Source organism: Varroa jacobsoni, unplaced genomic scaffold (assembly GCF_002532875.2).
Source record: "Varroa jacobsoni isolate VJ856 unplaced genomic scaffold, vjacob_1.0 scaffold_1308, whole genome shotgun sequence".
Lineage (NCBI taxonomy): Eukaryota > Metazoa > Arthropoda > Arachnida > Mesostigmata > Varroidae > Varroa > Varroa jacobsoni.
This window is the reverse complement of record NW_019214210.1, coordinates 273865-301582: the sequence shown is the minus strand read 5'-3', so window position 1 is coordinate 301582 and position 27718 is coordinate 273865. Positions and strand designations below refer to the sequence as shown.

Here is a 27718-nt window from a genome sequence, read left to right as displayed (position 1 = left end):
GTGTGCGTGTGCGTGTGTGTGTGTGTGTGCGTGTGCGTGTGTGTGCGTGTGGTGTGTGTGTGTGTGTGTGTGTGTGCGTGTGGTGTGTGTGTGTGTGTGTGTGTGTGTGCCTTTCAAGTACCGGGTACAAGACAAATTTTTTCCATAGGCAATGTATTAATAAAGAAAAATAAAGAAATGAATAATAAAGAAAACTTGAATAAAGCAACATGCGCCTTCCTCAATGTGTCTTCTTAAGACGACTGGCAAAAGGTCCGCTCCATCCACTGAACCGACATTACTTGGTATTAATCAATAATGGTATTAATCATGGATGATTGTTATCGTGATAGTTAGCATTCTTGTTACTACCGTCGTCATACCCATAGTCCTCATCGTTAGAGCATTCGCACCACTCAGTTCTTAGCACTTTTACACGGCGACAAGTTCTTGTCATCGTTCTTGAATACATATCAATTACGTTGAGCTTGCGGCACGGCAGCACTGGTGTGTTTATGAAACAGTATTTCATTACGTATTGTTTTAGGTCGTCGTAGGGCATAGAGACCGAGACTCGTTATGGCGTCTCCTGAGCGATTAGCGTGTACCATTTCATTCATTGTCCCTTGTTGTTATCGTAGTATTATTATGATAATCCTTGCTGCGCATTTAGTACCATGTGCTTCCATTACCAAAACCTCCCATCCAGTCTACAAAACTACTACTTGGCTATAAAATCAACTATATTTCATCGTTACCTATATGAAAGGTAGGGAAGCTGACAAGACACGGTTGATGCTTTTGCTTTGTCTGTCCGCAGTATCATTACGTCCGACCTGACAAATGAATAAATGACTTCCTTCCTTGATAATCGCTATTTGATCACGGTTTAAATCATCGTTTCAAAGATAACGTCTACGTAAAAACGGCTAGTATTTAGTTATTAAGCGTTATCGGAAATAATAAATTTTGCACCGTATTCTTTTCTCTTCACCCTTATGTAAACGTAACATTATTTGCTTGCGAACCTAATCGTTGGGTTTGCTCCTTATGCTTCTTTTGTATTTGCTGACGGATTACATATTGTATGCCACGTAAATGGGGTCCAGCTGATCGCTCAGAAAAGAGTCTCGAAGATGCATACGTTGTTTTTCGCCCCTGGAAATCAAAAGAGCCACATATGTTAACAAACAAAACGCATACTTCACCTCGGTCGAAGTCCATTTGTAAAAACAAACAATCTCGTTTTTTCAGCGGTCTTTTCTGTGTTGAGATGTCCTATTTAAATAGAAAATAATTTAAAAACTTCATATTAGAAGAACGCCAATGGAAATAACACCAGACGTGTGATCAGTAACTGTTAATAATAATAATGATGATTGTTATTATTACTGTTACCTGGAGTTGATCGGCACAACACCAGGATCCACGATAACGACGACACCGACAATGAGCTGATGCTGTTCGAGGACGGCGATTGTTACAAGGGGAACGAGGTCAAGAGCTTCTGCTTCCGATCCATCCAATTCCACTACCGATACTAGAAGATTTGTCCACGTAAACACCGCGCTGCAAAGCAAACATGACATCGAACAAATAAGCATTCAGTTATTTTACAAGGCGACCATTTGACCTCGTTTGCTAAGTTATAACGCATTGAGCCCCATAACGTATAATGAACCATAATCGCTATGCAACTACTGCAAATAAAATTGAGGTGACGCGCCTTCATGTCGATAATATATAATAGCATATTTAAGGGTGCAGAATAAAAATGGAGTTTAACGGAGGAAAAAAAGCGAGTAAATTCTTTGTGTCAGCTATAGAAGCAGATATTCTCTATGTCTGAGTATGTACCATTCGGCAATCTTCTTGTGACAGCGCTGGATAGTTGCTTCAATATCGCAGGGATGATACCTCATCCCGCGCAACATAATCGTCTCCTCGAGGGCGCCAACGACAAAAACGGCGTCGTGTCCACTACTGCCGGCGCCACCCCCGCCCGCAGGAGCACTACCACCGTCAATATTTCGACTACTTTCGCTAGTGAGCAACGTCCCATCATCACCGCTGTCTGCGTGTCCCCGGTATTCGCCAGATCGGCAGCAGCAAAAGGAAAATAACGATTTAAGTTATTATTTGTGAGAAAAAGGTCGTTTCGGTCAAAGTGTGCACTAAACTTAACGCATTCCAAAATCACTTCTAACGACTACCAAATACTAACTTTAAAAGCTACGGATTCTGTTTAAAATCCACTACCAGCTGAAAGATTTACGTCAAATCTAATGCTACTGAAAGCCGCATAAGCGTACCTTCAGCATCACTTTGTCCACTGGTGTCGCGAACTCTACGCAAGAACCCGAGGTAACCTGTTCTCGCAAATGGGACTTGGGTTTCCCCTGCGCTCAAACGGGCTCGAAACACATCATCATGGTCTGAATCAGCATCGCCGCCTGCCCGGAAGAATCCATCAGCTGAATGGGGACTTTGAACCCAGATTTCACCAAGATGGGAATCGCCACATTGACCCAACGTTTCAGGATTGGCAATGACCACCTGATATCATGTGATCGAGAAGAGAAAAACCGTTCGCGAAAATTAAACTTGCTTGATGAAGTTGAACAACCTTTGCGTTCTTCTCCCGCGTCATATCAGATCCCTTACTTATAATTTATATGTTTATGTCGAGAACCACTGAATCTAGGCCTAGGAAGATTTAGGCTGATGCCGCGAACGGTGAAAATTGTCATTGGAAATAAGGCAAAAATACGTATATATATATACCACTATAAGATGATGCGGGTTTTGGTGGTGACAATCAACGTCTGACGCCGTACACAGCTTGACTACAGACCTTTACTCCAGGGAGAAGCTTGCCACTCTCGAGTAGGCAAAGTGAATGCGGCGAGCCTCGTTGAACGATGGTGACTCTGTCGTTGCGTAGTGCGCGCATGTCAACGTAAACTGACGACGGATCTGGGGATGATGCGCCCTGTACGCATAGAGCCACATTCACTCGACAGCCAAACGAGGTCGACACCGCACGCGATGATAAGCCCAACGCCGAGAACAGTTTGCTAAATGTTTGAGTCAATGCTGTACGAGGTCGTTCCTCGGCAACAACCACGCACGTCCTGACGCAGCTCAGGTTTAGCCCACGAGCCTGCATAGATCACAAGGAATGCAAACTCTTGCTTACTTATGTAAATAACACCTATTTTAATGTTTGTGTGCGTTCAGAAAAGAAATAAAAGTACGCAACCGGAGTGCCATTTCAAGGTGGCGCTAATTGAAAGTTGGTGCAATAACACAAATAAGCTGGTACTACCATGTTGACCGTTATGTACACATGCTGCTATAGAGACCACTTGTTACTAATGCTGTACGACGATGATAAAATAACAAAGGTTACGATAAATGCTGGCATACATTTTAGCAGGCAGGCAGGCCTACTTACCTTGAGTTCTTGAATGGACGTGCCTAGGCCTCGTGTACAAAGTTCCATAACTCCGTACGAACAGAACGTATCTCGAACCTGGTGTTGACTGAGCGTGGCGAGCCACAAATGCGGCTGAGCCTCGACTTCAGCCGGTGGTACAAGCAACGTGTGATGACCGGCGTAGACCGAACTGAGACACCACAAAGCCAACCCGAGTCCGGCGTATGGCTCTAGACAGAGGCACACGTGTCGAGAGGGATACAGCTCACAGGCGAGTTTCATGCTTCTACACAACCAAGTAGTAGCTGCATGAGACATCTTTATGCCTGCAAAGTACAGTCAGGTATATTTTGCGCTCGCGAATAGACCTACCAATCAGTTTATCGGTAATTGATTACTACTTCTAATATAGATGTTCGTTGCAATGTAGCATAGCTCGTTGTAGCTATTACGTTTGGTCGAAGCGCGCGAACCAGATTACTAACCAGCCAGCATGCCTGTAGTGCTGACGCTGAAGTCGACATAAGCAAGTGAATCTGCCAATTGTGGCCGTTGTAGCTGAACGCCTTTCTTGGGCTTCGGCGGGTCGTCTGTATCGAGGACGGTTGGCCATGATCTGGCATCGACTAGCGCGGTCGCTTCTTTGCCACGAAGTAGTTTGGAGATCGCCGCTGTTGTCAGTACGAGTGCCGCCTGACTGACATCGACAATCATTCGGACAGTGGGTAGAGTCGCTGCCAAGTTTTGTGAGTGCGGTGGGCGGATAGCTACAGGAACGAGACCCGCATACAGACAGCCGTAAAAAGCGCAGGTTAAGTCCAACCCCGCGGGGTACACGAGGGCGACATTGTCCCCGACGTTCACCTAAAACGTAAGCATAACAGACCTGTTGTTATAGGTTGCTGCAACAGTGCGTGTCTGTAATGGCAATTATTAATACTGAATGTAGTGATTTTTATTTAACTTAACATTGCTTTGATCATGCACATTGCTCAACACGACTCATAGAACGGAACGCATCGAAAATTAAGATGGCAAATTGACAACGTTTCCTCAATCAAAGCGATATAATAAAACCAAATACAAACGTACAACAACCTCAAGAAATACTAATGTAACTAAATGTATCATTAATCCTGTCGAGCGGTATCGGTTGCTCGTCTGCTGAATTTTCGATGTAGGCGCAAGGCCTGCTATCAGTACTATTTGTCACGAGAACATGGTATACCATTTCTTTGTGACGTTTGAGAAACGTTGCAAAAAATGTATTACGATCATTATTCTGAAACGTAGGAAAAGGTCTCAAATAGATCCTGCTCAGATTTTTTGAAATGCAATACTGTATATATCAATGGATACCACGACCGTATCTACAAGTAAAAAGGTGGTATCACAAAATACGAAAGCAACAAACCGTTTAAATTCAGCCACAGCAGTATTAACAAGTCGAAAGGTCAATAGTGTCTTCATTGAAAGGTATGAGGTATATGGTTGTTTCATTTCTTTGTTTTCTAAGTGATTTTTTTTGTATACTTCCGCTATACGTTGCCCTTCACGGGGCCAAATTGGCTGAATGTGTGAAGTTCTGAATAAGTGTGAAGTTCTAAATAAGCGTGAAATTTTGAATAAGTGTGAAGTTCGTATAATGTGAAGCCGTTATTATGCAACAGTGGTGAAACGCCGATGAAACGAAATGTGAGGCATAACTTCCTAAGCTATGAATACACGCCAAGCATAGGACAGAAAAAACAAAGCGAAGCATGCCTTGTTACACTCACCCTACCGACCTTGGCCTTGTCGATAAGCATTGAAGCGATCCTCTCGGCCTTCTTGAACAGCTGAACACAGCTGAGCGTCGTCAGTTGCGGCGGAGCGCCGGCCTTCGAGCTCGGTGTGACAAGCGTAAACAGAACGTGGTCTGGTGTCGACGCTGCTCGCCATTTGAGGATCTCTCCAATGAATTGATATTTGCACACCTCCTCCTCAGCAGACGAAGAGTCCGATAGAGGACCCAGTTCGCGGCCACTGGCAGAGGCTAACCGAACGCCTGCGCGTAACAATAAACAATAAACAAACAACACCACGGTACATACTGATTGAGAAACTATTGACAGTGTTTAGGAAAACATTTGGACCATAATTAGGTGTATAAGCAAGGATACTGAATATTCTTCTTATTTCTGTATAGATTTGACAATGAGTGGCATGTATGGGGTGTGTTTTACCTTGAACAATGCTGCCAACGAGTACAGAAGCGGGCCCAACAGGTTGGGGCTCCCGCGGTTTTGGAAGATTAGTAACACAGGCATGGGGACACATGAGAATGTTGGCAGGATGTAAGGACCCCTCGAGGAAGCGCCGTCGGGTCTCGGCCGTATGAATTCCCCCCAACGGGGTTTTCGGAAGATAACCGGGCGGGACTAGAGCAAGACAGAAAATTCCTGCCTGGTGTATGCTATCAACCGCCTGTAAAACGCGACTCATCCATTGGAACGATTCTTCCTCAGAACAGTCGGGTCGCTGCTCTGCAACAACGACAATACGCTCATCTCGAAGAACCTGCGGAAGGAGCATAATAACACTTTATCCATCCGTCAAGGAACTGAAAAGAAGATACGATCTATATCGCAATAAAAACGAATTTTCAAACTTACAATGGAAAATTTCAAGACAGATCGCTTGCTTGCTAAAACAGTGTTGGTGTGCCACTTTCTGACAAGATTCTATAAATTAGCTACTTCGGTAGCAGCTCGCAGATAATAATTAATATGATACACAAGCACTCTTTTAGCACCCTTTAATGAATAACGCTTGAGTAAAAAAACATCTGTATCTACCTTAACACCGAATACGACAATTCGTCCCCTATATATGAATTTCACAGGTTCCACAGCAAGGATTGTGGCGATGAGATCGTCTGTGTTATGCTGTCGCCCTCCAGCCTGAATTAGTCCCTCACGGCTGCCACAAACAAATACAAGGCCACCAGGTCCCACGAATCCAAGAAGACCGGTTCGTACAAATCCTCCCCCGCTCGATGAGATGGCCACAGGCTTTCCGTTCCCACTTAATGGTTGCACCTATCGCAGACAAAGCAGTTTTCAACAAGGGTCAAACCGTTAGTGCTAGGTTTTTCGGGAACTAGTTGCACGCGCGCAGTATGACAATAAAAATGCTCACCTCAAGCCTGAATTTTATAGGCTTAATATTAACGATTAGAGATAGACTACATTTAGATAGAACTAATACGCTAGAAAATTTGAGCGAATAAAAAGCAGTATTTTTTTATTCAACCAATCGTAATTGTAAACAAATCGTAATAAAGGTCATTCAGAATATTGGTTTATTACTCTAATTGATTTGAATAATCAAACATGTCTTTCCGAACCGAGAAGTGAATTTCAGAAAAAAATCCTTAACGTTACTTTTTTTAAATAGTTCAGAAGACCACTTTTGTCGTATGTTAATGGTGAAAAGGTGGGAAGAATTCGTGGAAAAATATGAAGCATAACATGCCCAAAATGCACACAGCATTTTCGGCTTTGGAAATTTCATTGACAAACCTTGAAGATGCTTTGCGTCAATCCTTGCAGACCCCAGTAGCTGGAGGCCGCAGTCGACGAGCTGATGCATATCTCCCCAATTTCATCAGTACGACATACCTGCGCAGGCCCGTCCAATTTTACCACAACCGCTGTACATTCTGGCAGGATATGGCCGCAGTCCTGAAAATAACAACATACACAGTATATTGCTGAGATCACCTATCTAGACGCGTGAATTAGTGTAATGGCAGCAGTTCGTTAATGATTTAAAAGCACACATGACTGGGAAATTCTCATTTTGTAAATTCCATTACCGAAATCGCAATCCACCGTAAAAAAACAAACGTAAAGAAATAAAACCCCATGGAGTTGAGGTTTGTCCTGAATACGTTCCGAGCACCACATAGCCCTGCAAAGCTGCATTTTGCTTTACCTGGTATGTTCGCGACGCATTAAGACATTTAACAGCGTCGGAAAATTGCCCGGATTCTGACAAACCATATAAATATGAATTAACGATATCACAAACCTGTATCGTGAGTGAGGTCAGAGAGTTTTCCAGGTCGACTCTGATAACTCCACATGAAAGTGCAGCCATGGATAATACTCCGCGACCGGAAGACCCAGCCCCCACACGACCTGGTCGACGTACTGACACCGTCAAGCCTTCAGGTGAACACGCGCATGGACAAACCGTCTCGGGTCGAAGACCACGGGAATGGAAAGTGGCAATGAACTCGTCACACGATGAAAGTGACCCTAATAAAAGTGACATCAATTAGAATGCGCAGCTACTGCAGTCAGGACTATAGTCTCAACTCGGCTGAACTATTTAGTTTAACTTTTCAGGTAATGTAAATCTACCTCTATATAATTCCCAGATTATGACCAGATTCTAGAAATAAATTTACTTTATCCTGAAATTGAAGTTTCGCACTGAACGAAAAACAAGTGCCTGGTTCGTCGATAACGTACATGGATTAGCGCCGTCGGTAACCAGAAGAAGACGTAATGTCGAAAGGTTTACTTCTTTATTGTCTCGCGTTGCCTGCACTCCCCAATGGAGATCTCTACTTTTGCATACAGATACGGTAGCCTTAAAACGGGGAATAGAGAGCATCCATGCCGCTGGATGCGTCTTCAGTAGTGAATATGGGATAAATACGACATGCATGCCGTTTAACACGCTCTACAAAGATAAGCGTCAATTAGTATCCTCTTGTGGTGATCAGGTAGCATTGGCACATTAATAATATTGGCAATTAGCAATAATATGTAAAAATCGTGCTATGGTAAACTTCAATAAGATCTACACACAGCGAAAAGTTCTATATTGTTCCATTGAAGATAACTAACCGTTAGTACACAGTGCCACAATCCCATTTCCCGTTTGTAATCCACAACGCAAACCATTACGTCACCTAAAAATTTGACAATACATACCATTTATTTTTTATACCTAATTTCAGAAAGAACACAAAAAAAAACGCACGTGTACTCCACGAGGGGACGTAAGGATCCACGCTTCCGATTATGTTTCTTTTACTGTTTAAGTTCAGTTGGAATAGAAACGGCAGGTCAATTATGGATAACTGTTGTATCTATCTATCTATCGACTCGTTATCTGTGATAGATATCAATAGAAACAGGTCGACGTGAAGGCAAAAAAAGGTGATGTTTCACCATACGCAGTCCTACCTTCAGTATAACCACATGCTGCAGTGAGTGCTCTTGAATGTGACACGAGACTTTGCCTCGTAACGGCAACGCCCTTCATTGAGCCTTCTTTATCGACGTAATATTCGATATACGCAGTTGAGCTGTCGGCGTGTCGCGGAGATGGTTGCCAGTCCTTCGGTGGCTTCGTCAAATGTTCGGTGACGCACCACTCGAGACGGGGCCAACCCTTAAACGCAGCTGGTTCACCAGTAGATGACTTCGGTAGACCCTGCAAATGGTGAAGTGCGTACTTGCCAACTTGTTTGAATACGCGATGGAAATCTAAGAACATTTAAAAAACCAAGTTCTCACCTTAAAGCACACTTCTGAGGTGAGAGCGTGAGATATTCCGCAGCTTCCAAGAAGAAAACCAATCTGCTGAGTGGATGCATCTCGTCTTGATAGTGGCAATTCTACAGCGACGGGTATAACCCCCGCTGTTAGACATCCGTACAAGGCACACATGAAGCCTAAAGGATCGTTGTTGGGGTACACTAGGGCTACCCGGTCACCCACCTACGAAATGGATCAGCGACATTCGTAAGCAATGTATATCAAACAAACTCGAAAACGTTGAGACGGAAATCACCAAAACTATGAATTAAAAAAAGCTAGGAAATAACACTTGCTGTGTATAATGCAGGTCGGTCGCATTACAATTTTAAAAATATGTTCATTTACGGAAAATCCGATGTCCGTTCTAGTTTTAAATAGCGCCCTGTATAAATCGCTCTCACATATATTAGTGGTTTAAAATATGTTACGAAATGGAATATTTGAATTGCAATTTTATTAGCAGCCATAGAAAACAATCTATTGAGGTACCTTGATGACGTTGCCTTCGGCCCCGCCTTTCGACGTGGCTTTTCCAAAGCGATTTAATAATGCGTACGCAATTTTGCGTGCCCGTGACCACAGTTTACCTAAATAGACCAGGCAAAGATAGGATAAAAACCTGTTGTATAAACACTTTCTCTATGCGCCTTTACCCGCGGTGCGGCGCATATGTGTCTTCAATGAAAATTCTTTAAGATTGTGCATGGTTGATGTATACCAACGGGTATTCTTCTCACTGATGTAATTATCTTGCTGATCCTCCACATAGTTGATGCGATCATAAAATCAATGCATAAAAGAATTGAAAACACGCACCATATAGCAACGTAGTTCCCACTTTGCCTTGGCCATCAAGAACGGTAGCGGCAGGAGCTTTCATGGTCGAGGTTCCGTAACGCTGGAGAGCAGCCTCGACGCTTAAAGGAAGGCCAGCCGGTAGTTCGAGCTTTTCTCCAATTACCGGTTCCATTTCGGGGCCCTCTAGTGGTGGGGCAGACACCGGAGTCGCGTTTGTGCCTTCGCCAGGTGAAAGACAAAGGCTCGAAAGATGGAACATATACCACCGGGTTGTTTTGCTATACGACACTAGAATTCATGATTTATCCTAACGAGATACTTGTTGAACGCTACAGAGACTATGCTAGTAAAAATTAAGTAACAGAACGCCTGCATCGGAAACGAAAAAGCTGCTCTAAAAGCCTTGCCTTTGAAACAAATAGGATTGCTCTAAAGAAAACGTCCTTTAATGATTGATCTTTTGTCTTTAATACTAACTGCAGTAAAATGATTCATCATCCTGATAGAACTCTGGTAGGGTACGCTTTTTCGGCCTTTTAAGTGTTTGCAAAAGTTGTTGAATCTTTGCTGACACCTTCCACCGCGCTCCGTCTCCCTGTGCATCAAGTTGATCTCCTCCTCCTCGTTGCGGTGTATGAATTCCAGGCCCACTCGCCTGCGACGCCTGCCTACCCCCCAGGGACGATGGACTTGACGTTTGGGTTACGTCCGGGGGGGGCAGTCCTGAAATAACGCGTTCACCGCAATGAAAGCAAATATCAAACTACTTGCAAAAACTTTTAGATCAACTTACTTTCTGTCTGTCCAAAGGAGTTGCTTCCAAGACACTGAAGGCACACGAATTCTGATTACCACGAATATCGATTTCAATAAGAATTCGGTTTGAGTTTGAATACAGACTCCGAGCGATTTGGTACTTTAGTAATAATACATTCTAGTATTTCATCTATCTTCCCAACGGTGAAGGCTAAGGCTCTTTTGCGTATTCCTTGCCCTTTAATAGTACCGAAGGTTATTAAGGCCACCAAACTCGAATTAATGCAAGTAAGGTCACAGTTCAAGTAAGACCATTGACATCCAAAAAAAGTATATCGCTGCATAACTTGAGATGTTTTCACTTCTTCGAGGGTAAAAACTACTGTGAATAAATCGTACAGTGAACGGCGTTCCGGAAGAGTCAACATAACATGACTGAGGTCGACATACTTCATGAACAGTTCTACCTTTGCTATAACGAAAGCACATATTCAACACGATCTGCATCAGGTCGAATTTTTAGCAAGAGTATTGGGTCTGTGCTCTTGTCTTCAAATCAAGCAAATGCGGACAGGTTATTGATTTCGTTTAGTAGAGCACCTTGAATGTGAAGTCAGGAATTAGTTAGCTATTTATTTCGACTTTTAAAAAAGTCCACTTCCGTGGAGGAAAAGTGACACTTTGGAATTCTGTAGATCGCAGCCCACAATGGTATCAATGTCAGACTCAACATTACCCCTAAGCTCACTTGAGCTGTAGCTTAAGCATCATGTGGCTCTCACCGACACATTCAAATGATTCTATTCATTTTTTAGATCTTATTGCTGGTTTCAGCAGACTATGTAATAGTTCCGAAATTATTGACAGCAAAAAGCAATTGCTAATACGTTTGGCATATTTCGAAAGTTCCTTGTTTCTTCCTGCCCAGCCCTGACTAGAGATCGGTTATCCGGTGGTCCACTGTTCAAACTGTCACCGATGTTCCGCTAGTAAGAGCGAAGATTTTGCAGTTGTCACTATGACGACCACCATCGCTTTCCCGGCTGTTTTCAAATAACAGCATTATGCTGATAAGAAAATTGCTATGTTCATCAGCACAATCGCAGTGGTAGTAATAGACGCGTCTATTGCTATTGTTTACGTTATAACCTGTTAGTTCACCAAAAAAATCATTTACATATATGCACATGCGTGAGCGGTGTGGAAACCTCCCAGCCTAATATAGAACTTCTTACGTTAAGTGCTGTTTTTTCTCCACATAGTTTCCTTTTAATTCTACGAATGTTCTTCAACAACGCCTCCATTTCTATAGTCCGCTGTACAAATAGTAGTTAACATCTTAATCTGCAAAATACGCATTTACGAACACAATCGCCCCTTCATTCGAAAAACTCGGAAATCCAAAAAGCAAAAAAGATCTAGAAAATTTAAAAAAGTCCGAGTGAAAAGATGTGAGCCTGTGTTGTTTTGGTGAGCATCCGTGGCACGCGACGTGCGATCGGCCTTTTCGTACTAAGTCCTTGATCAGTAAATGGCAAACATATCTTTCACAATGTCTATAGCCGCAGTGCAGCCCAATTCGAAGCCAATTTGGCGAACTTTTCCGATGTTCTCAGCAGTGGGTAGAGTTCTTCGTCACCCCACGTGCTTAACTATGTTGATTTTAAGCAGACTGGTTTTTAAATGCAAACAGTTAACGACGGCACGATATTAAATTTCCTCAAAAACGCTAAATGAACGTTCAACTAAGAGTCCAATATATATAACTAAATCCTCACGGATATTCTTCAACGCATACGTGATTTTCGACGGGTAGAGTCATCTTCATGTTGAAGTTAAAAAAAAACTTCTCGGACTATCCATATATACATTGTCTATGTTAAGCTGCTACAAGGCAAAATCACGCGAACTTTGAAATGCAAAAAGTTCTAAATCAGTTAACCTTGAATGACAATTTTTTAATGTACGTTATTCCCTACATACTTATTTAAGCGTTCCGGCAACCTTTGGACAATTACACACCTAATATTCGCGTTGCCGTGTGTCATTTATTTATAGGTTCTTCAAGTGAATCGATAGTGTATGCTTGCCCACCTGTTGCCTTCTTTCGGGCTGAGAAAGCTCCGTAATTGTATAGGCTTAGATCGAGAGGATAAATCGAATCAAAGCCAACGTTGGCTACTCCTTTGCTCTATCCAGGAAGCAACTGAAGAAATAACACTGAAATCTGGGGTTGCTATTAAGCGACCAGACGGCATATTTTGACTATTATGCACACGGTTCATAAGTCTCTTGAGGAACATGAACTTCAACTTTCGACAAATTGCTGTAGTAGCAGAGACTCCTGATGTAGGTTACGAGTACTATTCCCACTTCAGATCCGACCGTACCTTACACTGCCACTGACGTTGATCTCTTTTTGGGCAACGGTAAGGATTCAACCGGCCTCGTCTATGGGGAGGCGGCCGTATAGCACATGCTTTATGCAGACCTTTCACTGTTTAAAATTCCGCAATTTGCGTTTCCAATTGACCTAAAGTCTACTCACGGAAATCTATGTTTATTCAGTTCCTGCATTGTCAGTATCCTGAGAACCTGAGAGATCCTGAGAACGTGACACGCGACGTTTTGGCCAATATAGCCTTTAGACTCCAAAGTTCTATTTTTGTGAAAAGCTTCCTCGATTGCGTTCTTATCATTGGATCCCTATATTTGGTCATATCTTCACCGGCCCTTAACACTTTCCGTTCTTAAAACGTTCGCACCATTTACGCACTGTGCTATAGCCTAAGGCTTACTTTCCATACATTTCTAGAGCGTTGTGACCACCGAGAAACAAACATTATAGGTGTCTAGAAGGCTAAAGTCTTTCCTAGCAAAATTCTGTCTGTTAACGGCGCATTTTTTCAAAGGTTACTCAGTCCGCTAAACGGCGCCACATATACGACGATTTTTCGTGTCGGGTGAGTGCGTGTACTAGCCTAACTTATACCAGTAAATGCCCTGCTTAGAATTGAATAAACATTTTCAGATCGCGTGTTTTATAGACGACTCAACGGGAAACTGTGTATGTTATGTGTGATTTAAGTTTCTTTTAACAGTTACCAACGTATGTGTCGATATATAGCTAGGAAAGTAAGCACGACAAACTAAGAATAACTCAACAAATCTATAGCGGTCTTATCTGCTCTAGTCCTTGTTGATTCATTCATCTCTCATTGTTGTGATTAATGTTGGCTACTCTCTATGATCGTAGCGTGGCTTTGCGACAATATCCGTGTACCGAAGCATTCATAATGAGTCTCGAGTGCATGCTTTACTTTTGATGTAATTATTTTTCACCAATCAGCCCGGTTTGTTTATATGGTGAACATTACGAGAACAAATTATGTCTTCCGTACCTTCACCAAACTAGGTACAGATACCCATAGTATCTCGCTATACATTTCTTTTGTGTTGCTTGTTTTCTCATTAACGCACATCGCTAGTTGGGGTCGACGAATAGAACGAACATCACACAAGTGAGAATCGCTGGAGTTCTTAACTTGATACAAAGGGTAGACTTGTCACATACTTGCTGCAAAGTTTGTTGTTGGAACGTGTTAGAGGTTCTATTGTACCTCCTCATTGCGCTTGCACATCACAAATTAGCAACAGATGCTCCTATTGATATAAACTCCATAGTTAAATTCAGTAATAATATGCATCCTGTCATAATCACAAACGTGGATAGCAGTGATTCTTCTGGCTGACTCGCCATCATATGAATACGAAGTCAAATATTACTCTTATTATATAGTTTAACCCTAAAAGTTATCTTCTGTGAAGTGAGCTTGTACATGGAAAGCCTCCCGTAGAAACGTCGTAATCAGTAACAAGTGGAAACCTAGGAACCTTAACAGATACCAAGGATTTCTCCAAAGAATGGCCTTCCTGCAAACCAAATGCCATCGTCGCTCAATATCTTAATTAACAATCGCATTATGAACAGAAACCGGAAGGTCAAGGGCAAGGCATATTAAAATTTTAAACTAGATTTTCTTTCAGGTGACATACTAAATTTAACCAGCTGAGCTTACTATGATATTTCTCTCTCTACTGACGCTTTTGAATCGTGATGTGATCGCCGTGAGGATATTAACCGCGGCTACGAATACAATCTTTTCGACTATCACAATGGATTCTCCACGCCTCTCAGATCCAATACCAGAACGAATTATATACAAATGATTTATAGACATTAAACAAGATAACAGGCTTTTTGGGCAAAGGGTACGTATTGTGCTTCACAGGTGTTTATGGGGAATCAGCTTGGTGGCGTGACCATCGGCTGCTTTGTTAACACAAACTGAGCGTTGTTTCCCTCTCAATACCCTTTAAACTAGTAACCAAGTTTTAGGACTATACCGTTACCACTTAGATTCAGAAATCTAGCATGTTTTACTAACTGAAAATATAAGGACAATGAGTACCCCAAATGTATCGGCCCAGATCCTAAGCAGAGGCTTGGGCAACTGCGGTCAATCTGCCCTATCAATCATTAGTGTAACTAGAGTGTCAATAACGTTAAATCGGCCTGCGTTTTGATACAAGATGCTTTTATCAATGACTAGCCTTTGTATAAAAAAAAAAACTCTTTAGCTTGCTATAGGCGCATTTAAACTGAATTCTAATTTCAGACTCTTGAAAAAGGATTTATCTAACACGTAATATGATTTTTTCATTATTTAATGTGAAGACCTAACAAATTGAGCTTAGTATCTTTTAAGTAAGTAATCTTTATCTTAGTACAACAATAGTTGATGAGTTTTTAGAAACCATGCCACTAGCCAACATTCAGCTAATATTAATCTAAAAAGTAGATAATTGTCGTAGACATATTACTCTTGCTAGATCTATTCAAAACAGGTGTTATATATATGTATGTATAGAGAGGCGAAAATATACGTACGCTGAGGACGAGGTGTGGGTGGCAATGGAGGTGGCTGGTCTGCAATTGTAGTTTGCTGCTGCTGCTGTCCCGAATTTCCGATTATGGCGCCGATACCGCCACCAGCTGCATGAGGTCCTGCTTGAGGTGTGTGAAGAGACTCGTGTGAGGTAGCTGTTGAAGGCGATGATGACAGCAAAGGTCGTCCCGTTGCGCTGTCCTCGTCTGATGAACTATCCGCTGTGTTGAATGGTTTACAACAAAAAAGCGTTTAATCCATCAGTCAGAACCGGTACAGATATGCTCGCTTTGACGACATTCTCGCTATACTTCTTGAGTTATTTTTAATGTGACTATAATACGACAATCTGAAATATGCATATAATACTAAGGATCAAACCTATAAAATAAGAAAACTCATAATTCATGACTACTTAAATCTGCTAAGAATAGACTTGTCGAAATTAGCACCGGTCGATTCTGATTCAAACAAAGCCACACAGATAAGACGATAGGAACACGAATAATCTTTGTCTCTCGCAGCAGAAACGGACAATACTTTAGCGCACTGTAAATAATGTGTCAGGTCGTCGTCGTTGGCTTGCTTCTATCGCTCCTCAGATCTTTCTATAAGATTATACACAATTTCTTCCGATTCGTTGCCTCTCATATTCCCTGTCGTTACAAATCGCATCAGTTTGGAGAAGTATGGCGGTCGATACTCCCGGCGCAGAAAGACGAAGCTATGATTTCCAAAAAGAATACTGCGCAAGTTTTGACAGTTCTGCCATCCAGTGATATTTTCTTTCTCTCTGTGCTTCTTCTGCGCTATCTTATTTGTGGACGTTGAGGGCAAACTCTGATTCAATGATGAAAACCCATTCGATTCTTAAGATCATTGCCGAAGCTACTAACGATAAGATCTCATTTTGAACATATGAAGCTTATATAACCTGCAGTAGCCGTAAGTGGCAATAGTACAGCTCATGTGTCAAGTAAAGATAATTAAACAGGGCTTTTTTACTTATAATATTTATGACATATGCTTTGTTTCAACACATCGTTCAAATGTAATAATGATTCTCGTGATATAGAACGTATTTGAATGGTTCTCACCGTGCTGTAGATTTCGGTAGACATTGTTGTGATGCTGCTGATGAGATACTTTTGATGATGCGAGTGAGTTCTTTCTCTTGGATGGCATAGGCGCACGGGTCGTCTTCTCCTGAGCCTTGGCTTGGGCTAGGACATGCTGCACCGCTTCATGCCGAGCCTCTGAATGGTACCGAGACTCACTACGCGTCACACGCGAACGCTTTGTGGCCACCGGGATTTTCGACGATGGCTTTGTTGGGGCTGCTGCACCCAAAAGAGCTGAAAGTTTGTAACAGCAGTAATGGTAAACATACTGAGTAGATTTATGTCGATAAGTGAAGGTAAGATAACGTTCGATGTCTCTACAATCAAGATAACCTCACGTTAATTTTACTCATTATTAGTTAAGAAGTCAAATGAAGTCATAGATGAGGTAAAACTACATCTGTATTGGTTACACCTGTAAACTATGACCTGCCAAGTCACTGTTTCAGCTTCAAAACACATGTTTGTACAATTGCTTCTACACACACGTGCAGGTTAACGTGTCTATAAGCAAATCCAACGTGCGTCTACATCAAAGAAGCAACAGCGACAAGCTGAATAATGACGTGTTGATCTGTGTTAACGCTGTACGCGATAATCATGCAACTGTAAAACGAAAAAAAGTGGCGTAAAATACACTGCAATGAAATTAAGCGACTCATAACTATACCACGTCCACACGGACCATATTCTGAACAAATTGAGAGGTATTTATGTATTTTTAAGGCACAAGCTATCCCTATCTAATAGGAAAATACTTTCTTTCATTATAACTAGCCTGTTTCTTGTTTCGAAAGGGTTGGTATTTTTATTTGCTCTTTCACTAGAACACCACTTGCAATACACAGATGAAATAATAATGGAGTAATCTTTCAAGAAAGTCAAATTTTACGACATGATGGGATGGGCAGCGGACTTGTGAGTTTGTCTTCCACAACAGATTGAAAGCTACTTATATTTAGTGTTATACATTTAGAGCAATAGTTTATTGTAAACCAGCATTTAGAAAACTCCATAGTGTATCTGTAAACTCAAGCTACGTTTAAAAACACAAATGATGCTACATCACTGAGATGACAGGCAGCATCTTGAACACCATCTTAAACGAGAGGTTGCAGATTTATCCCTTTGTTGTTAATCAGATGCACACTCGAGTCCTAGATGCCTTTTAACAACTCTGAACTGAGCGATTTCTTATTTTACTGAAATTAGAGATAGTCGCATGTCTAAGCGATGCTGGAAGCGTATGGTTACAATCCACCTGTAGTAGAACCCATTGACCAAGCAAACGTACTGTGGAAATAGAGACAACCCTATGCGATGTCCTTCATATTCTCTATTGCAGTTTCAACTCATTAGCTAAACGATCACAATAGATTTCATGTGAGAGAAGTATCAACAAACGAGATCGTCTTGTTTTTCGATAACACCGAATGTGGCTTCAAGGTTCTAGCAGAAAGCTGCGAATGTAAGGCTGGCTCGTTGCAGACATCGTGAAGGGCTTTAAGATACAGGGAACAAACTATTTATTATATCCAAAACTTCTTGATTTGATATTCTCTAAATTAAGCATATGGATTTTGAATTTTCAGATATCGATTTTCAGTTATTTAGCGTAGAATTTAAAGGCTATGTAGATGTTTGTTCGCCACTGACATCATACCATGCGTAACAAACTATTTCGCACTTTTAAATATAATTAATCAATTAAGTGTAGTATAGTTATAATGTTATAGTTAATAATGAATCGCATATATTATAAATGTACAGGGTCGTGGAAAAGATAATAGCCGTTTTTGCGTATTGAGTTCGCTCTTTTAACCTTTCGTTTCCATGCCATTTTTTAACTTTATTTGGAATGAATGCTCCTAGTTATAGGATTCTCGAAAATTTGACGTGCGTAAAAGACGAATAAGAAGCGTCAGGGACGTTTTTTGCATTCCGACATACTGATATTTGAAGCCTGAAGTTAAGCCAAGAATTACCTAAAAAAAGTGGCAACAGAACAATAATACTACTCAATTTCGAGTTTCAATTTAAACTCGAAGCCATTACATAACTCGTGAATGCAGCAAGAACGTGAATGGGAAACCGAAAGTCATAAATATGGACAGGCGCTTCCAGACAATAGGATTTACTTAAAATTAGGAATTGGCTGTCTCATAAATTAAGCAAACGGGAGAAACACACAAAGGCCTCTTTTTGGTTCTTATCATTTTACCCGGTGTCAAGAAATTTGCCATAATGTCAAATTGCTATGCACAAATGTTACCGGTGACGAAGAATCGTGTCTTCTCGTAGCCATAAAGTAGAAAGCGCAATGAATAGCTCCAGAAGATATGCCCATAGCTAAGTTAAGATTCCGTCGTAAAAACAGCATGAACCGCATTTGACAAGACGGTAAGGACCCGTGGAGGGGTTATACGCTGCGAAGTTCTTAAGAAGAATCTCTATTACGCTGCGAAGTTCTTAAGAAGAATCTCTATATAACTCAGTTGCATCGACTGGGTCGACCAACAAGAAAAACCCGATAGGGACAGCCATGTTTTTTTCAGAACAATGTCAGGCAACTATCTTTTTTGATCAGAGGCAAATAGAATTAACAGCCATACAGAAAACATAGTCTTGAAATCTAATCGGGCGAGTTCAACGCCGCACCTAAAATTTTGCCTGAGAAAAAATAAGTAAATTTCTGCTGGTAGTGAATGACGACGAATACATATTGACTTTAATTTTTTGTGCATTTCAGTGCAAACGTCTCATTGAATCGCTATTTTTAATAAAAAAAAAGGCCTCTACTTGCGTTACAATATATATATATGTATACTGGCAAAAGAGCAGGTTCTTAGGGGTCTACATATATATGTATATGGATACTTTTAAGATCCTATTCGTTTGCTAGTTTTCATAAGTACTGCTGTATGTATAGTCTTTGCATGTGCAAACATTCTTGCACATGTGTTTTGAGGGTTCTCGTTTAAGGTGAAACTAAGTACTAATAATGATACCAGCGTACCGGATGATTCGGTGGTGTCGAGGAAGGGCTGCAGTAGTCGGCGACGCTTTTTTTCATAACCCTTTTGAGTGATGTCGCCTGAAATCACAAAAAAAACAAGCGCCGGTCATTAGTGCATTGCTGTTTTAATTCTAGGTAGTTAGAAGCTTTGTGTGAGTGACTGCAGTAGACAGTCGTAGTGTCAAAACAAGCTACATAGATTTTTAGCATTAATTGAGGACGAACAAAAATTTGCATTAATTTTTGCAAGCAAGTTAATATTTTTTTCTTATTAGACTAGACAGTTTTTAAGCTTCTTTTTTTTTCTTCCAGTAACAATCCCCCGTAACAGTTTCCGATTTTCTCCAATCTTCCTACGATATGACGTATGCTGTTCTGCCAAAAGGTAGCCAAAAAATTTTTCCAATCGCGTTTTGAGTTTTTGATCCGTGTCGAAGGTAAGGCCACAGAAGTGATACCCAGGAAACGAAAGAGGTGAAAATCCGTTAGCGTAAGGTTCGGAGAATGCAACAAAACCTTGCAATTGAAGTCCAACAGGGCAACTTTGACGACGTTTGCCATGAGTGACCTCGCATCGTCACGGAGCAGGATCAACTGACCTCGTTTATCGGGACTTTTTTTCTTATATAGCTTAGTTGACTTGATGTAACTGGACCAGATAAATGTGCCGAATAACTGTTTGATTCGTAGGAAGCAATTTCTACTGAATCAAGCCCATGCGGTTTTACCATGACGCAAAACACAACATTTTTTAAATAAAGGTCTGGTTAGGCCCTGGGCTTTCGTTTTTCTCTCGGAGCTACCCATTCCGACCTATAATTCATGTTGACGTACAGACACCATTTGTATTGGCCGGCAACGATTTTGTATAAAAATCGATCATTAGGGCCTCGTGACGCTCGATACTGACGCAGTGTTAAGTCGTAATTCTTACTGGATTTAGAGACTGCATGAGGTATTCAAGCTTCATGTTTGTGTGTGAACATTAAGGATTTAGGGTGATTCGCGACGATCGTGTGGTTGCCACTTATCTCTTTCGCTAATACCTGCCCGGAACAATCAATGCCAAAAAAAACGCAACGTCCTGTCGACGTTGCCAGGATCTTGCCTATCTTCGTTGGCAAGTTTCTTGTGATATTCCACGTTTTTGCGTTGCGTACAAGTGAACCTCAAATCTTAAGCTCAGCATTTATTGTTACAAAAAAAATAATTCCCGACGACATAGCATTCTTCCGGCTAGCTGGTGATAGCTTGGTGTAAACGTCAAGTCATGATCTAATAATCAGTGTGAATATAAATGCATACCCTAAGAGAACAGATGGTCAATCTTTAGGATACGTGTAAACGTTGACGAGAAACCTGGGCAGCAGTTGTAAAAGGGCACCCGGTCCATCGTTCCTTTCCATTGCATTTATTGCCTATTTGTAGTCGAGTCGTTAGTGCTCACTCCCAAGCGTTCATACGAGAATGGTATCTTGCCAGCCTTGTCTTGACCATTTATGCAGCAATGCCTATTTGTAGAAAGGAGAAAAGGCAATCGTCGAGAACTACCGGCCTGCTGAAAGGACTATATTCTGAAAATTTTTGTAGCTTAATTAAAAGTCCTTTTTATAGGGCATAATTATGAAAACGACGAACAGTCAAAATGAAAGTTCATCGCAACTTAACACATAATTACAGTACACAATTACGGAAGTAAACAAAATCAAGGACGATTTTACGCAGTATACTTTAATTTCACGTGTATTAGCAAGGTGCACCTCTAATCAGACGGTCATCAAGATAATCGAGTTGACAACAGGACTATAAATAAAATAAAACCTTCTAAAAGTAAGTAATGTAAAACATCTATTACCCTCTTGGTGGTCCAGTCGTTCTTCAAGAATTTATTTTGTGTCCATTTTTTATATTTTAGCGGCGCAGCTTATCAACTAATTACTGGTGAAATAGGAGTCTGATGATTTACGGGTCTGTTCTAAATAAGCAGGACGTACGTACATATGGTAACAATACAGTCGAAATAACATGCAGATTACTGGAACGTGTAGTTATAGCATTCGACAACAGCATGTCATCGCATTAACTAAAAGACATGTCAAACTGTGTCGGAATCTTAATAGCGGAATCTTAATAATAATTAAAACTTTTCCATATCACTTGTGTTCAGTCCACCACGAAAAGATGGACATTCGTTACCATGGGCCCCAATTGCGACGTTCAAATATTAAAAACCTCGTTTCTATGCTGCTTCCAAGTGTAGCCACCAGACCCAAATAGGAGTCTTCAAAAAGGTACAGCCAACAAAATTCGCCAGTGGGCTACCAGCTAAATGTAGCAATTCTGTTGATAGTGTTTCTTGTACGTCCCTTAATAACCTGAATAAACTCATCAATTGTTATCATATTCAAGGTACGAATTCACGAAGAGCTTGCAACTGAGTACTCAGTTTGACCAGAACAGAGCGAATCAATTATTTGTTGTCGAGAAGGTGGCCACGTGCAGCGAGGACGCATACCTTGAGCAAATGTGTTATGTATATATCCCTTTGAATAAAGGTCTTTTTGGCCTGAGTTCAACTTTGCGGTGATCCGATGATAGCAATGGCAATGACAATAAGAATAAATAAATGACGCGTCAATTCGAATTCGCCTTTAATGTGATCATTGGCTTTGGATGAACGTTAGACCATTTCTCGCTTGCCCTTTGCTGCAAAAGACTGAATTATCCAGCAGACGAACACAGTGTTGGACCCACCGGAACTTTCCTATCCATAATGTATGATGGGATCAGCCCGACAGCGTCGTCTGCAGCAGGAACTCACACAAACGTACCTTTAGTCATTTCTTGTCTTTTTCTTTGCTATGACTGCCACATAAAGACAAAGACACCCACCCTGCTAACTATTACTGGACACCACAGGCTCGTCAACATTCTGACAATAACTCATTCTTCCGCTAAACAACCATAGTGATAATGATAACAGAAAATTGCGGTAATGAGAATAGTTGTTTGATTATGATTGGGACATTCAACTATCGCATCGGCAGAAGAGACTGTACTGTCCCTCAACAAAGTAGTAGAACAATCATAGGTTTCCCGACATATTTATAATAAATCCTGAGTCACTACTAGCAACGTGCCATTTATCGTAAACACAATGGCAATGATGACTAATTAGAATAGAAACAAACGGATGTTTTAGATAGCAGTATAGCAGATCGCCCTTAACGGTGCACACCATGGTATTTGGCTGTATAATTATATAAAATCTACCTTCTGCTATTAACTGTGTATGATTAGCAATATATATATAAAGATGATCCTTAAACCTTCGATTTCTTAATGTTTTAGAGGTATGAGTCCAAAGTGCTAGGAATGCTAAATATACATATACTAGGGAGACCACAGTATAGATCTTCAATACCTATACTAGATTTGATGGAGCAACAAGCACAGGATAAAATTTCTACGTGGGATACGCGCACTCTTGCGCAAAATATAGATCAGTGTTTGATTTTAATCGATAGTTATTGCTGGCTGTTTAGCTGCTTAATCGATCACTGAGTAAAAGTGCTAATTTATTAACGTGCCCGCGATGCTTAAAAAAAAGTACATACTTGACTAGAAATTATGAGAATGAAGCAGTCTGTATTAAAGACGTCACCTTGACCTCTTTGGAAACTTCAGGATGTAGGTGACTACTGCAGTGGATAGCATCAATTTAGTATGTAGCACTAAGTACGTTTATTAATATTGTTATGCCTATATTAGACTTCTAAACAACCTATATAGAATAATACCTGCAAACTATATATATGAAATGATTATACACTGCTGTGTTCATGCAGTAAATTCATCCTCGGGGTTAGGCTGAAGTTTCATACCCGCTCTGTTTCGCCTTTTGCCCAAGAAGTTGTCGAAGGAACCCTGAATATTTGTAGCGTATTATTCTATTCTAGAGATTTCTATAATTGAGGAGGCTGCTCCAAATCGTAGGACTTTGAATTTGAAAGGTGTCCAAACTCGCTGGTGGTTATCCATGATTGATGAGGTTCTCAGGTCACTAGGAACTTGAAATTTTGCCGAGAAGATAAGCTGCGAACACTTGCGTATTGACAAGTACTTGAACGTATGACATTTTATCAGAACTCCGGAGCTTGGGTACCCACAGACTGGGTGAAACGCTCAAGAGAACGGATCTAGTCCGGCTCCGATCAGCATACAGCCCGAACGGCAGATCTCGATATAAATTTTCAACGGGTAACTAGAAATACTGCCTCTACTTCGATATAAAATAGTAAAAAAATGACTCGCTTGGAAAGATACGCCCAAGCCCAAAATTAAGCCAGATTTCGATCTGAAAAAGATCATAATTTGCATTTGATGAGACTGTAAGTGTGGTATACTTACACAAGAGGCAATGATCTGTACTTAGCTTAGTTATATTGAATAAACGGAATTTTCCAACAACAAACAAAACAAGCAAAAATCACCCTATTCCATGGCAAAGCCAGGCCGAAGATATCAACGGTCGTTAAAGCCGCCCCACAAGTACTTAAATAGGAGGTCCTTTAAACCCGTCATCTTCTCCAATCTTTACGGCGACGGAAAGCCGCCCCTTCCGATCGTTGACAAATGATATTCGAATTGATAATAGACAAGGTCTCAAATACCAACTGGACGAGTCCTTCAGTACCAGACCTGCACATTTAATTTCAAACGCAGCAAAAAAAAATTTGCAGACAGAAGGTCGTTATATGTGTATACTACGCTTATACATACAGGTTCCGCTGATGTAGCAAATTACGCGAGGTTGTAGTCAAAAACCATATTGATGATTCGTCCAATGAATATATAGTAGATTTGCAATAGATATTAATATGTGAGAAATAATAATAAATGCATATGCCAAGAGTAAAAATGCCAGGCTGTGTAATTTAAAAAAGTAATGGATATGACAGTAATGCAAAACTACTTCACTTCATGCGAAACAGCGCGTGTAGAAATCAACTAAACGTTTTCAATGACCATACTTGAACTAAGTGTATTCTTGTCGAATACAAAACATTACCACCGAGTAACCTAGTTAACTTCATTTCTGCATTTTACCGTCAAAAGGCAAACGTGTTACCGTTTTAATATCCCTAAAGCAAATCAACACTAGCAACATACACATTTTACTTCAGTGATGTGGCTGTTTGCTAAACGCGATTATTATTATTATTATTCACTAACAGAATTGATAACAGAACGACTCCTACCAGTCCTATCAGCTGAAAGAGCCTGCGTGACTCCAAATATAATTAACCATTAACTAAGCTCAAGTGTCACCAACAACCTGGTACTATACCTAGTACCAGATTGCGGCATATTTGTGTGCCTAGTGCATGATATGGGACAAAACATGCCGCTGACGAAGCTGTTAGCTGACTGTTGTCATTCATTCTTATAAAATGACATAGATCGAATGAGTGTCACGCTGGACACTCAAATTAAAAACACTCAATTGTTGGCAGCTGCCGTTGACGAGATGAACTACCATTCGTCGAAGCGTCGAACGGATACGTCGATATCACTGTGCTAATTGGTGCGTAGTCAACAGAACAGCAGGCTCCGATAGAATCGAAATAGCAGTCACCCGTTGCCAATATGACGATCAGTGCTTCCTTGCCGGACTCCGAAGAGCTTCCGATCTAGCTTGGTACGTCTGTTGATGCCTGGGCTACTCAGTGAGTAGAAAGCAGGCTCATTTTGACGTTATTCTTATGTCGCTTTACTTTATTGGCACAGAGCCATTCTGACACCACAAAGGTGAGCATACACAGAACGCGCTGTACGCCCCTCACAACGTATCCATATGCCTTTCTACTAATGAAATTGCTTAGATCCTGTTGCAAATTTGTGAGTAACAAGCACCATTGCTCGAGGACAAGCGAGTACAACATTGATAAATGCCGGCCAAAATGAGAAGGGAGAGTGCAAGAGAAATGTCTGTAGTGGCACGAACGTAGCGGCGATACGGGGTGATGGAGATATGAAATGATGATTAACTCGAACGTGTCCGAGTTCAATGGAATGCCGATGGCTCATGCAAATGATACTATATCAGAAACAATATCGACAATTATTGATGTCCACGCGTTAAAACTATACCAGCAGTATGGCAGCAATTTTTCGAAAATATCGGTTAACAGTAATAAGGCCTTTCTCCTTTCTCTCTGTATTGCAAGTCGCCATCCAAGTCAATAGTCGCTACTATTTGAACACCCTCGCGATACATAATATAATTGATACCAGTCTTTACCCTGCCCAACCACGAATTAGTGTTTATGTTAATTAAGTTCCACGATTTCAAACCCGCCTATACTGTGAACTCGTTCCTTAATGAAATTGGTTAGCACGGTCCGTTATAGATTTTCGCACGTTTTTATACTGTTATTAGACTCTCTGCAATAACTAGTCACAGAGGTAACCGCCGACAAGCTGAGTTCATCATAAATGTGTCGTACATGACACCAGGAGGGTGCCTGTGGTTTGTTCGCGTTGACACCAGACGATGTTAAGAAAATTGTCAAAGTGCCATTGATAGTACCTTCGATGCGCAGATTCCTAGCGGTGTTTGTTATCTCCAGCAGCAACACAAAGGCAATTTCGTGCCGGTGCAAACGAGGATTGAAGCAACAGTAGGTTGCAAAGAACAGTCAGTTCGAGACATACATCGTACTTGGTATTGAATAAGTTTTGGCAATTATCATCATTACGTCGTCATTATCAAGCAGTTGTAGAAGTAGTTACACAATCATAGCTAATAATAAAGTCACTCGTTGTTGAACTATGCAAAGTAACAATATATACATTTCCGATCAGTTTGACGACTCGAAAATGTGCCACAGTCGCTTTTAGCACAACGTCAGTAAGCGAATACTGATTGATTAGCATCATAGTGTTACACTGCATAAGCAAACTAGTTCTATTTTAGTTCAGTGAGTCGCTTTATAAAGCGGCCTGTTCAAGCTGACTCGGACTTCCGAGCCGACCTAATGGATTTAAAAATTACACTGGTTGTTTTGCTTCATACTACAATAGAAGTTGATGAGATCTTAAATAAAAGACGAGACGAATACTAGACCCAGAGAACAATGTTACTACAATATAACACCATGTGTAGATTTCATACCTATCAACTAACAAACTGTGAGGATTAATACGAATGTCGTAAAACAGGGGTGTCACTATGAGTCTCGTGTACTACCTTAACGTCAATATAGGAACAGAAAAAAGTAAGAGCGTAGATTACGCAAGGTTATCAGACCGATACATGGGCCTTCGTAACAGCGATAAAATCATTAAATATAGTTATAAATAATATTGAATAAAAGCATGCGTAGCATAGTATTGTTTTAAATGAGTCGCCGTTATCTTTCACAAAAAACATTTCTTTACAGTGTCTAGTAAGGATTACTGCTAAGATATTTCGCAGGAAGGCTGTCCTACGAATGTATTTGTTTTGCTGAAAATCTTCTAGCATGAGGTTTTCTAGACAATTCAGAATTTAATACAGATGACTATATACAATATCGCTTATTCCATCCATAATAAAAAATAATACGAAACTAAATCAGCAATTGCTACACCGAAATAGATTATCACGTAAGCTATGAAATAACTATTCACATCACACGTAACCGTACGTTAAAAGATATTATGACCGAGATACGAAGCTTAAAACTAATTTAAGCTAGCTTCGTGAATGAAATTTATTCTCAATGGGAATATTATATTTGTTGGTGGTCAGCAAAAAAGAACATATATATATATATATATATATATATATTATAGAAGAACATATGAAGATGTGTATAGATATACAGTATCTAAGTAATTTTTTTCGGCTCAGATGTTTCTTGTCTTAAAAGGTGATATGCTATATTCAAGATAATAATAATGACAGGCAAAAACCATGATAAATACTGTATATAGGGACTTCAAGCAGTTGTATTATAAAACATGAGCAAGAGTCAGTTCTAGGATTTTTCTCATTTTGTTAACTTTTTTTAGAA

The 27718-nt window shown here is 40.7% G+C and overlaps 1 protein-coding gene and 1 long non-coding RNA gene across 3 annotated transcripts in view; one reads left to right on the top strand and one right to left on the bottom strand.

Moving 5' to 3' along the window:
• Positions 1 to 6: 6 nt before the first annotated feature.
• DIP2 (disco-interacting protein 2) overlaps positions 7 to 27718 on the bottom strand; it is a 33924-nt gene continuing 6212 nt past the window's right edge. The window contains exons 2-23 of one of the 2 annotated variants that reach the window (XM_022847818.2): positions 19659 to 19736; positions 16619 to 16876; positions 15524 to 15742; positions 10294 to 10539; positions 9835 to 10035; positions 9508 to 9605; positions 8995 to 9198; positions 8662 to 8911; positions 8320 to 8384; positions 7939 to 8152; positions 7493 to 7722; positions 6982 to 7143; positions 6256 to 6498; positions 5644 to 5977; positions 5197 to 5465; positions 3904 to 4282; positions 3437 to 3744; positions 2834 to 3142; positions 2292 to 2535; positions 1837 to 2053; positions 1378 to 1548; positions 7 to 1137 (exon numbers count right to left, since the gene is read on the bottom strand). In XM_022847818.2, the coding sequence (XP_022703553.1) occupies positions 1056 to 1137; positions 1378 to 1548; positions 1837 to 2053; positions 2292 to 2535; positions 2834 to 3142; positions 3437 to 3744; positions 3904 to 4282; positions 5197 to 5465; positions 5644 to 5977; positions 6256 to 6498; positions 6982 to 7143; positions 7493 to 7722; positions 7939 to 8152; positions 8320 to 8384; positions 8662 to 8911; positions 8995 to 9198; positions 9508 to 9605; positions 9835 to 10035; positions 10294 to 10539; positions 15524 to 15742; positions 16619 to 16876; positions 19659 to 19736 (4781 nt within the window). In that variant the 3' untranslated portion in view covers positions 7 to 1055. The remainder of the gene's footprint in view (positions 1138 to 1377; positions 1549 to 1836; positions 2054 to 2291; positions 2536 to 2833; positions 3143 to 3436; positions 3745 to 3903; positions 4283 to 5196; positions 5466 to 5643; positions 5978 to 6255; positions 6499 to 6981; positions 7144 to 7492; positions 7723 to 7938; positions 8153 to 8319; positions 8385 to 8661; positions 8912 to 8994; positions 9199 to 9507; positions 9606 to 9834; positions 10036 to 10293; positions 10540 to 15523; positions 15743 to 16618; positions 16877 to 19658; positions 19737 to 27718) is intronic. The other variant, XM_022847819.2, reaches the window with a different exon arrangement.
• LOC147752339 (uncharacterized) lies at positions 21515 to 22296 on the top strand. Its single transcript, XR_015314334.1, has 2 exons — positions 21515 to 21949; positions 22068 to 22296. It is a non-coding gene; the product is annotated as an uncharacterized LOC147752339 (long non-coding RNA).